This window comes from Pundamilia nyererei, unplaced genomic scaffold, assembly GCF_000239375.1.
Source record: "Pundamilia nyererei isolate P.nyererei 1_Seehausen unplaced genomic scaffold, PunNye1.0 scaffold00084, whole genome shotgun sequence".
NCBI classification, from domain to species: Eukaryota; Metazoa; Chordata; class Actinopteri; order Cichliformes; family Cichlidae; genus Pundamilia; species Pundamilia nyererei.
In genome coordinates this window covers 1,664,589-1,677,114 of record NW_005187485.1, presented here as the reverse complement: position 1 = coordinate 1,677,114, position 12,526 = coordinate 1,664,589, and the positions used below count along the sequence as shown (strand labels likewise).

At 40.2% G+C, this 12,526-nt stretch overlaps 1 protein-coding gene across 1 annotated transcript in view; it reads left to right on the top strand.

Moving 5' to 3' along the window:
* The window catches only part of mindy3 (MINDY lysine 48 deubiquitinase 3), a 25,870-nt gene that overhangs the window by 3,320 nt on the left and 10,024 nt on the right, over window positions 1–12,526 (top strand). The window contains exons 4-11 of the mRNA XM_005738532.1: window positions 1,144–1,204; window positions 1,301–1,507; window positions 1,706–1,757; window positions 2,447–2,561; window positions 2,740–2,813; window positions 2,891–2,970; window positions 3,230–3,300; window positions 5,563–5,643. Of these exons, the coding sequence (XP_005738589.1) occupies window positions 1,144–1,204; window positions 1,301–1,507; window positions 1,706–1,757; window positions 2,447–2,561; window positions 2,740–2,813; window positions 2,891–2,970; window positions 3,230–3,300; window positions 5,563–5,643 (741 nt within the window). The remainder of the gene's footprint in view (window positions 1–1,143; window positions 1,205–1,300; window positions 1,508–1,705; window positions 1,758–2,446; window positions 2,562–2,739; window positions 2,814–2,890; window positions 2,971–3,229; window positions 3,301–5,562; window positions 5,644–12,526) is intronic.

Genomic DNA, 12,526 nt, shown 5'->3' with positions numbered 1-12,526 from the left:
CCTGCATTTATATAGCGCTTTTCTAGTCCCTAAGGATCCCAAAGCGCTTCACACTACATTCAGTCATTCATCCATTCACACACACACACACACACACACACTGGCGATGGCAAGCTACATTGTAGCCACAGCTGCCCTGGGGCGCACTATCAGAGGCGAGGCTGCCGGACACTGGCACCACCGGGCCCTCACCACTAGTAGGCAAACATGGGGTTAGTATATTTGGCATGCAGCCAGGAAGCAGCCTGGGATCGAACCACCGACCTTCTGATTAGTGGCTGACCTGCTCTGCCACCTGAACTAAAGCCGATACGCTGATCACTGATCAGTTTTATGATTGAAGTAGAAACAGGAGAGGAGAGAATGAGAGGAAAAAGGGGCAGCTGTGCAGCGTAAACACGGAATAAATCCAGCTTTGTGTCTTCATTGTAGCTGAATTACAGGACAAACTGTTCCTTTTCACCTCAATACGAAATGCGTAATATTTTCTCTGAATACAAGACGATTATGTTTTTTACGGGACAGTTGGCAACTCTAATAATTAACCTTATGAACAAAATAAAGTTCAACATCAGTAACATCATAGCACCACCCAGCTGTATAGAAACTCTGTCATGCTAGCTAGCACGCAGTACGAAAAAGTCAGCATAACGAAAATAAACTCCACCTAAACTTGGATCATATCTGACCTAGATGGACTGCAGGTCATAACTTCTAAGTTCAGTTCACCTGACACTCGGTCCGGCGGCCGCTTCGGGTCTCTCCTCTTGCCTCCCTTTTCCTTCATCCACCTGCTGGCATTCACCACTTGCAAATGTTATTGAATCTGTGGAAGCTCCGCGACAGCCACCACACGAAGTAACGAATAACGAGCATATTTAAATCCCAGTAACAAGTAACGCGTTCCTGGTTTTGGCATAATAACTAGTTACCGTGCTCGTTACCACAATAATAACGTAGTTACTGTAACGCGTTAGTCCCAACACTGCCCCATACAAATGGTTACTTGTATAAAATGAAGTAAATATTAGTTTCTGTTAGTCTGTGATTGCTGATTTTGGACAAACAATGTCTAAGAGATAAAGCACATTGCACCATGCAATATTTCTTGCAAATTTGGTTACAGAGTTTGTTTCTTTGCAGGCTTTCCTCCTAAAAAATGTCCTCTTTAGCAGAGAGAGTTCCAACTGGAGACAAATGTCAGGTAATTTCTTTTTAAAAAAAACCTCATTCACTGAATTGCCTGGTTTTGTTTTTTTGTTTGTTTTTTTAAAGCACGTTTTATGTTTGTGTATGTTAGAGGAGGAGCAGAAAATGGCACTCTGTTCGACGCTAAGCGAAATCCTGGAGTCTGTCTGCTCCAGCACCTCCACGGGGTTCTGCCTGGTGACCTGGGCCAAAGGACAGAGCCCACACACTAGCACACAAACAATCACACAGGCACAGTCGCAAACACAGGACATGCCAGAGCCAGCAAGCAGTCAGCCACCACAGGAACAGCAACCCAGTGAGTCCTACGTCTGTCACGTTTCCATAAAAGATGCACGTTGAAAATGAAACTGCAGAAGTATTTTTACTGTTTAAATGAAGACTTGTCTTAATATTTAATTGTTAAATAGAAATTTTTAATGACTAATCACTTGATCCAGTATTTTAATGTGACATGCTCTAACACTATGGTTTCTGTGTGTTTTATTGTGCCTAGCTGCTTTGGCTGCTGAGGAGCTTGGCTTTGAGCAATTTCACAGTGTTCTCCAGTAAGTGACAGTAAATATTCTGTCCATATATAACAATTAGCTTCTTTAATTCCCATAAAATCCTGATATTAAGTAATTACTGTTGGTATTCTGGAGGGATTTGGACTTTGTAAGTCATTGTGGGACAGATGTCAATATGCATTACTGTACTAGAGAGCAGCACATTTCAACTAGATTAATCTAAGCCTGCAAGAATTGGCTTTCACATCGGTGTTACCTTTTTCACTCACTCACTGCTCACAATTTGCTGATTCAGCATTTTCACTGATTGCCTAATAAAAAAGAACTACCTTTCTCTCACACCGTCTGCCACACAAACACAAGCCAAATAAATGCAGTGGTGTGTTTGCCAGACAAATATTGAAATTTCATCAAATAGCGCACTGGCAGTTGAGACGGTAGTCAGCAAAAAGCAGTGCTGACTCACTGTGAGGAAGTGCACGCAAACCAAGACGAATAGCTTCACTACCAAACTTTCCAAGGTTGAACAAAGGAGGGAAGTGGCTCCAAACAAAAGATCAGATTATTCTTCAACCTCTCATTTATTTGATGCCTGCCCTGTTGTGAAAGGGCATCTGGGCATCACAAACTCAGTTAGTGCATTTGTCAAATTGACACCTCCTGAAGCCCAGCACATTTGTCTTTTGAGTGTTTCATACATCATTCTTGTGTTTGTTTCCCTCCTGCAGCAAACGGACGGTCATGTCAGTGGCCCATCTCAGAGAGGAGGTGCTGTCTCTCTACCACACCTGGAGGGGGTGCTGTGGAGTCTTGCTTTTCCTTTATTCTGTCATCCTCACTAAGGTAAAGAAATGAAAGCACTTGACAGAGATGGTTAGAAAAATGCAACACTGAAATAATTATGATGTGAATGAAACTGCTACTGAATTTTAAGACCTTGATTTTTTGCATTAAATCATCGTCATTCATCAGTTTAACCAAAAATTAAATACATTAATTTCCTTTGGTTCTGTTTGTGCAGGGCATTGAAAATATAAGGAATGAGATCCAGGACACAATGGAGCCTCTCATAGATCCTGTACATGGCCATGGGAGGTAGTGAAGCAAATCTTCTTTTTTTTCTTTTTTCTTTTTTTTCACCCTCTTGATGCGTCTTTTCCCCTCTTTTGCAGTCAAAGCCTGGTGAACCTTCTTATAACTGGTCATGCGGTCTCTAATGTCTGGGATGGAGACAGGGAGTGCTCTGGAATGAGTAAGACTTCAATTAAGCATTGCACGGAGATGCTTAAAGACACCAAATCCGCACAAAAGAAACATCTACACATATGAGAGTTGCAGAAGTCATTTGTGGTCTAAGATTTAAACTCTGGTCACCAGACTGTCATAACTCTTAAACCTCACAGCACTGCACAAAACTAAAAATGAATACCAGTTTGACATCATTGGAATTCTTATTTTGTTGTTGTTGTTGTTGTTGTTGTTGTATTTTTCTCCCCATTCTTGTCTTGCAGAACTACAGGGAATTCATAAACAGGCATGTGTTGGTTTTCTCACACTGATGGAATCACTACGCTACTGCAAGGTACAGACACAGATACACTTACATTTTCACAAAGCTTGGGAAGCTCTCTAAAATGTCACAAAACATCGTTTTCAAATCAAATGAAACTTACATGTAGTTGCATGTCATTTGACTACGTGAACATCAAATTTTGAAGCCTAGAAATTGTATTGGCTTTTGAAAAATATCCGCTCTGCAACAGATTGGCCTGCAGGGGCGCTAAAGAGCCATGCTTTTGTAATGAGTCCAAATTGTGGTTTAGCATTGTCTTAGTGAAGCAAGCGAGGTCTTTCTTGAAAATGCATTTGACATTTTTATGTGGTTAGCAAGTGTAGCACTGATTCCTGCATATATTGCTAAGAAATAATGATTATTTGCCCGATGTGCAAGGCTCTGTTTGTTTACAAAGCCCTTCATGGTCTGATTCATTATTACATGTCCAACCTCTTACATCAATGCGCTGCTTCCAGGTCCCTCTGCTCAATCGATCGGATGCTTCTGACTGTCCTGCGCTCTAGATTTAAACTTAGGAGAAGTCATGCATTCACTGTGTTTCCCCCAAACTGTGGAACAGCATTCCCCTCACAGTCAAATCTGTTCCTTCATTGAGTCAAAGCTTATTTGTACTAATTGGCATTTGAGTGTCTGATTTGCCCATTGTGTCTCCTGTGCTCCTATGTTTAGCACATTCTTATCTATTCAGTTTTTTGTGCTTTATAAATGCATTTGAATTAAGTTGAGATGCCCTTACTTTATGCACCAATGCAAACACATAATGCCATACCATCATAGATGCTGAATTTTGAATTCATGCTGATAACAAGCCAGACAGTCCATTTCATTTGTTCCTCAGAGACACAATGTCCAAGATTTCCAAAAAGGAATTTTAAATGTGGATTTGTCAGGATGTTGGGTTTTCTCTGGTTGCATAGTTGAGTTTTAACTTGCATTTGTGGATACAGCTGCAAATTCTGTTTACCAGCAATAGTCTATGTCCATTTATAATAATAATAGTGATCAGAAAAATGTTAGTTTTCTGGTTTGTCCTTTGCGTACAGATATGTTTCCAGATTCTCTGAATCTTTTGGACGTAGTACGAACTGTAGATGATGAAATGCCCCGAGTCTTTGGTAGTTTATGTTTGGAAACACTCTTGAATTATTTAACATTATGACCATATGGTCTCTCAACAAATGATGATGCCTTCCACATCTTTACTTCTGAAAGATTCAGCATCTCTGGGGTGCTCTTTTTATATCCAGCCATCATCCTGACTGTTTCCAGTTTCTAATCAGTTATAAAATTCTCCACAAAGTGATTGTCTAGTATTGCCCAACTTTTCCAGTCTCTTAAAGCTGCTGTCCCAATTCTGTTTTTCAAAAACCACTACAGTTTTCTACAGTTCCAGCATTAAAGATGTTTTCAATTAGCTATGGAGTTGAAATGGATTCAAATCATTCAGTTTTTTCATTTACATTTTACACAGCTTGCCAACTTCTTTCTGTAGGTTCACGAAGCATAATTTAAAAGTATAAACAAATTGTCCAGTGGTGGTCGTTTGTGAGCTTTCAGAGGATTTGTGTTTGTTCAAGAAAGCTTGAATGCAAATAAAGACGCCCATTGTGAAAACTGAAAGGAGGACTACAAATACAAATAAAGACACAAACACTTGTTGTTAGTTGTAATTCTGACATTTCAAACTGTGAACCATAGGCCAAAGTTTGTACTCCCAGGGGAAAATATGTTTGGAAGGAACAGTTATTTTTGGAAAACGTGTACTGAAAGGCTGACCAATCACAACGAAAACGTATAAAAATGCTTGTACCACAAAATAATTCAGCTGGCTTGAAAAACAGGAATGCTCATTTATCAATATAAGCAAGCCAAAAATAGCTGAAGTTGAGATATGGAGCCTGTGAACAGGTAAAGTGAGTAAGCAGCTGTAATAGGTTAATGGCAAGTAGATGGTTGCCAATGTAACTAAAGAGCTCTTAAGATCGACGTTACAAAGCAGCGCATTTATATGCTATTCATGGCGGTTTAAGTTATCATTGTCATTTTACAGCATTTCATTATGCATATTATTGTCGAGGGTTTTAGAGAAATAACATGCCGCTGTTATTTAAATATTAATGTTGAATGGAAAATCTGCATGTTACATTTCAAGCAATTACTGATTCATGATGAAATTTACTGAAATAGACACTCACAGGTTATGCATTCCTTTTCTGTGTGCGTGTGTGCATGTGTGCGTGTGTTTGTGTGTGTGTGTGTGTGTTGCAGGTCGGGGCATTCCTCAAGTCTCCAAAGTTCCCTATTTGGATCCTTGGCAGTGAAACTCACCTCTCTGTATTTTTCACCAAGGCAAGTTCAATACACACATCCATTGGAGAGGTAGCATATAATTCACACACAGAGACATACAATGTGTAACATAAGCCAGTGTTCTCAGCAGGTTAGAAAAACCAGAATATGGAAGGTGCTTTAAAATAGTGCAGATCAGATATCAATGTGGGGGGAAAACCAGAGGCAGGGAGGGGGGGAGAAAAATGAGTACAGAAGATAGTCATATATGGCCGGTGCTCTTTCTTGGCTTTTCACCTAACAAGTATGGGGGGGAAAATGCTCAGTTCCCAAAGATGAACTTAACAAATACTGGCACACAGACATGGTCTGCATTCTCGCTCCTTCTCACTTCTCAAACACAAACACAAACACACAAAGTTTTAATTTATCAACCATCTGTGATCAACTAAACAATATGTGGTTTATTTTAAAGTATTGCAAGCATGCAAACTGCTGAGTTTGTGCTCCAGCAAGAGTCTGCACTTCTAACCACCTTCACTGTCAGGTTAAATCCATCAGTATGGATCACAGATTTTTCTCTTCTGGCACAAGTTTTTTTTATACAGCGTTGTCACGAGAGCTATAAAGCCTCTGAAACAACAATCAGAAGTAGCTCCCAGTGCATGTACGATTTTTCCATTGCATTTCAGGAAATGTCAGTAAGTAAGTAAGCAAATGGAACACAACTGATTATTGGCAGTGGTTTGGTATGAGAGTTTTACTGTGAGCCAAGATGCCAAAATAAACTGAATGACACTAAAAACAAGATAGTGAGATAAAACTTTGCCCCAAACAGCACAAAGAATGTTGGTCTAAGTATTTAATCCAGTGTCTGTTTTGTTAGTACTTGGGAAATAATAGTTATTTTAATGTTAATAATCCCAGATGTCAATGCACTCCCACATACTCTTGTATCTCAAATAATTAGGATATTATGAAAATATATTTTTGGTAGTTTGGTTAAAAAATATAGACTTATATTCTATATACAGTATATTCTATATTAATTGCATGTAAAACTCTCTGATATCTGAAGTCCAGTATCCCAGATTATTAGAATATTTTAAGTTTGAGCAAATTGCCAATCAATCAGTATAAAAGCTCGTCCAGTCTTCTCTCTCAGAGAAGCCTGGTTACTTCACAGCTGTTCAGATGGCGATTATCAACACCCTTCTAAGGACAGTAAGGCACAGAAGGTCATTGCTGAAAAGGCTGGCTGTTTTAAGAGTCACGTTTCAAAGCAAGCCGACTACAAGGGAAAAGTATGGTAGGAAAAGGTGTACCCTAACCTTGTCGAGAAAAGTCCATTCAAGAACTGGTGAGAGCTCCACAAAGAGCTGACTGAGGTTGATCTCTTCTGGAAAGGAGCAGCAACTGTCACATTCCTAATATTAAACCGCTCAGACACAGTATCAGAAACGTCTTACCAGGTTTAAAAAGAAATAAAACTGGAAAAAATTCCACAGTGGTTCAAAGTTCTCTTTTTAGATGAAAGTACATTTTGCTTTTCATTTGAAAATCAAGGTCCTGGAGTCTGAAGGAACAGTGGCAAGGCACAGAACTCAAGATGTTTGAAGTCCAGTGTGAGGTGTCTGAAGTCTGTGATTTGGGGGGGGGATATGTCACTTGCTGATGTTAACAGTTGTTACTTTTCTTTTTTTTATCACATCCAAGTCAACACAGCCAACTGCCGGGAGATTTTTAGAGCACTTCATGCTTCCATTGGCTGACAAATCTTATAGAGATGTCAATTTCCTTTTCCAACAGGACTTAGCACCTGGCCACAGTCCCAAAACTGCTACCATGCTGCTGACCATGTTATTATTGTCTGTGATTGGCCAGCCAAATCAGCTGACCTGAACCCAAATGAGAACCTATGGAACATTGTAAAGAGGAAGATGAGATGCATTAGTATATTACTGTAGCACTGTGTGAGATTGCTTTACAAGTTGAGGCGCTCTGGAGATTTGTGTTCTGTAACACACTATACTGATTCAGTCCTGATATACCAGAGGGGCTCTAATTGTGGCCAAACATGTTATTGGAAATCTGAGGGGAGGAAAAAGAAATCTTTGGTTTTTGGGAGTATGAATGAATTATTGTCCCATTTTTACTTGTATCAACTTGCATCTGAGTTGTACACTCAAGCCTTCTCCATTAGTGAACATGTAATTCAATATGCTGCTTTAGCTTGTGAATTAAAGCTGGAAGTTTCAGTTGTAGCAAATTGATTATCTCTGCTGTTGTGAAAATTGCACCAGAGGGGGGGAAAAATTCCCAAGTAATCATCTCCATCATAACGCTACCCTGCTAATATATCATTGATTAAAAGCTCAGTTACGAGAATAATCTCATGCCCACTATGTGAGTGGATTGTATTTTGCCTCCGCTATGACCTAAAGTCGTCATGCGTGAACAGATGACTTGCCAATTTCTACAATTCCTCCAGCACTAGTGACATATTCGCATATACACACACATTCCAGAGCACATGAAACCTAATCCTGATTAGCATTAGTTGTGTGTGTGTGTTGCTTTAGGTGGATGGCTTCTTGAAGGAAATATGACTCCCATGTTCTCATCTGGATGTATTTGTACCTCTAGACACTGGAAACACACTTGAACACACTCATTCATGTATGCACATGTACTGAGGAACATAGGCTAGTTGTACACTATGCCAACAGTAATGAGCTCTACAACTTTGAGCTTGAGGTCAGGAAGGCAGATGTGGGGCCTCATTCAGTGTGACCTTGTCCTACTGTGAAGTGAATCTGTGTTTCGAGAATACTTTTCTGGGCTTTATGGTACAAAAATAAACGTGCCTGGTTATGTAGCTTTTAGCTCCGATATAGAACCATCGCCACAAAAACAGAAAACCTGATCCCCGCCTCTGATGTGTCAGTGGCTCCTTCTTTCTGTCACTGGGGACGGGTGTGTATTCCCCTGAGTGGTTGTCAGTGTGACTGTGGCTTTCAGGCCATCGGCTTAATGCCATTAGTGTTTTGTTTTGTTTTTTTATCTAATCTGCCTACACAAAGACCATCCTGCCAATTTTGATCTGTACCCACAATACCTCCTGCACTCTGTTCTCAGTTGTATTAATGTGTGTGTGCATGTGAAAGAGAGAGAGTCTGAGTGTGTATAATGGCATGTAATGGGATCTGTTTCTGGACGAGAGTTTTTTGAGACGCCGGAAAAAGGACAGAAAGCAAAGAAGTGGAGAGATGGGTGACAGATGAGACGTATCATATAGTATGGTTTTTTTTAAAAACAAAAAAAAGATTCTTCCATCCTTCCTTTTCCTTCTTTCTTTGAAGTAGCTGAAGCTTGGTCTATTGCCCAAGTGAAGGACTCCCCAGCGCACCTTAGCCAGTCTCTTCAGATTGTTGATCCCTCATGGGAAGGAAAGAGGAGGAAAGGAAGTAGAAAGGAAGGATGCACTTTAAAGAGCAGTGTGGTGGTCACTCAGGAAAGGAGGTGGGGGTAGCCCCCCTGTGACATTTCTCATCGCTCTTTACTCTGCCCTCACTGAGTGATGAGGTTCACAGGCTGTATCTGCGCTTCTCCGGGGAGTTATGTGTGTGCATGTGTGTACAGTAGTTGTGCTCTGGGTCAGTGATTTACTAGGAGAGCGAGCAGCCGCTATGGCGCTCTGTGTCCCATAAGACTCCAGCTTCTGTCTGCAAAGACAGAGGATGTCTTTCAGGGACTGGTAAGGAGGAAGAAGCTGTGTGCAGACACAGTTAGCTTTAATTCATTGGTGTTTTACTGCTACTGGAATATGGCTTAAATCTTCAACATAAAATATTCCAAACTTAAGGTGCATTTACCATCCCTTTTCAAATATCTTGTCTGCAGCTCACAGTATTCTTCAGTGTAATGTGTAACATATTATTTCAACTCGTGTGTTTGATGTAATAAAGTAAATTGCAAACCTCCCTGTTCATTACTCAATCAGTGCATGTTTGCAAAACGACATGTATTGCGTTCTTAAAGAATTAATATTTAAAACAACAGCAGGAAAATAATCTGCGGGGCCTTTATGAAATTTGTTTGGTCATCTACGATTAATTTCTGGTCTCCATATGATCAGTGGGCGCGGGCCACACGCAAACACAAACTAACAAAGCGGTGTACATTAACAGTCATTAATAATCTGTGACAGGTCAGACCAAAGGTCTTTGTAGTAGGATAAAAGTCTATCTTTGTCACTGTATGTGTGCATTATTCTTCCTTTTCCCTCAGGTGCTGCTCTTTGTTATAAGACGCATCATTACGCTGTATAACTATTCTCTGGTGTCTCCTTTCTTTTCTGGTGAGACACGTTTTTGCCCATCTAAGACAGTTTCATAAATCACTGCTTATCCTGCTTTGTCACACCTGAAACTGCACTCACTCATTATGTAGCAAGAGAGACACGGAGCTTCTGTTCTTCTCTGTACTTGTGATCACACAGGCTAGTTAAGATGAACTAAAGGGGCACATACAGTCTACATAACAAGCCCTCACTCACAGACTCTCTTCTCAGCCTGTCATGTAGTGAGTCTGTCGTTACCTGCTAGGAACAAGATGGGAGACACTGCCCAAGACCTCTGCTTTGTTGTTTTGAAACTGATCTCTACAGACGCACTCTATGGCCACTCAAAGCCTCTCAGCAACACAATAGCTCTTTGGATGGACCGGTGAGAAAGAGAGTAATTCTAGTAAAGTGCTATGTCTACCTGTCTTACCTGAAGTAGCTACATGCATGTGGAGATAAAGGCTGAAAGGTGGAAAGAAAATGGAACAAAAGTTAAGGGAGGGAGGGGAGGAAATACTCCAAAACTGGAGTACCTATTTAGCACAGAAAAGGGTAAGTGAGGGGGGGCGAGCTGGGCAGGGAGAAAGAATGAAAGGGGAAGAAGGAAGGACATGAGACGTCAACCTAAGAGAGCCTCTCAGCCTGGTGAGCACAGTGCAGCATGAAAGCAGAATGAATAGAGGTGACGTTGAAGACAGTAGTCAGCAAACATTTCTTGAACATAACACAAATAATAAAGATCAGCCGAGCATTGTACTTTATCTAACATGTTGCAGTAAATCTTGAGCTGCTGTTCTTAAGCTAGGGAGGAAAAATAATGTTTTTTGTTTTTTTTAAACTGTGTTGATAAAATACAAAATTAGATTGTTTATGGTTGATCTCATTAGATATGCACTCATTTCCCATACTCTTACGGCATTGGGTACAGAGGTGGCAATCGCAAAATCCAACAGGCATTACTTCCTAAAATTGGGTTGTGCTCATCAGATAACAATAGTACACAAAACACTCCTTCATCCAGTCTTGCTGTATGTGTTTGCTTTCATGACTTTTTAAAAAGAAATTAGTATTTTCATCTGAAAAGAATAAGAATATCATCACCTGTTACATGAAATCGAAGGTTGCAAGTAAACCTAAATAATTAGTATTCGTCTATCATCATCTTAATAGCTACTGCACAAGTAGGTCTGTGATCTTAAATATTTTGTTGGCTAAAGTAAGACTTCCTCTCTGTGTAACATGAGTTAATTACCTAAAATACGCATAATTACAAATTTTATTTCCTATCTGTAATTTGTTTTGTCTAACAATGTTCTTGATCTAATAAAAAGACATTTGCTGAAAAGGACGTTTGATTGAAAGACAAACGCACATTCCTGAATTCTTACTCGGATCCTCTTTCCGGTCTCTTAAAATTTTTTGGCAAGGACCGTAAATGTATTCCAGTTTTACTTGGAGCAAATGTTCTACATTACATTGTATATTTAAGTCCTTGTGATTGCATGACTGTAGTTCCTGCTTTGTTCCTTTAGAGAAGCTTGTTTTCGCTCCCTTGCTGAGGTCACGGGTTTGCACAGAAAAGGTTGCACTGCAGAGATTGGAATGTGCTCCTTCACAAACAGCGTTTGCATCTCAGACCTGACTTTGGTGCTGCAGTGTATCATTGCACTGGTTCTCTGCATTAGCATTGTACCAAATGAATTTCATCACAGGATGCAATTTATTTGTTGCACTGACACTACCTCTTGCATAGACGCTCGCACATACACACTGACATGAACTGTTACTCAATTAGTTTGAGTGGAATGAAATTGTGAGGCACACAACATACATGCACACACTTCCCTGCAGAGTTTGTTAGCTCCATGACATGTTTTCCAACTCAGCAGCGTCTTCCCCAGGCCTCTAATAAAACACAGATCAAAGATGGCCAAGCAGACCTATCATTGCACACACAGTCATGTAGGCTTTGCTGTCATTTTATGTGCCTGTGCATGGTCTTGACGCTCACATGAGTCATTGTCTTTATTAGTCCCTTTCTTGTGCTCATATTGGTGTGAGTCTGTGTGTAATGGTCGGCCATAATGATATGTTTTGTTTAGTGTGTTGATGACCACTTAGTAGTGTTTGTGTCTTCGTTGGAATGCAATCTGTAAATGTTAGATTATCAGGTGAACATTGCAAACGGACTCTCAGTTCACGAGGCTTATTCGACCTCTATATGTAGCCTTAAATTAATTAAGCCCCGTGTCTTTCAAATGAGGATTATTTTCTCAGTTGGGGTAGAAGGTTTAATTACATTTTATCAAAACAGTTCATGTTTCATGATACGGACGTTTGTTCAACTCCTTCTGAACTTTTTTCAGCACTTGATTCCTCTGGGAATTGTTCAATCTTGGAAGTGAAGCATAGATGCATCTAACTAATGAAAAATCTTCTGTCAGATTTATGGAGCCTGTAATGTTAACACATCAGGCCTCTGCTGTACTCTGTCACAGAAAAGTGTGTGAGCGTACGTTTGCTGGTGTGACTGTTTTTCTTTGCATCTGAAGAGCCTGCAGCTGGGAGTCATCTCTTCTTGGACGTGTCTCCCTGACC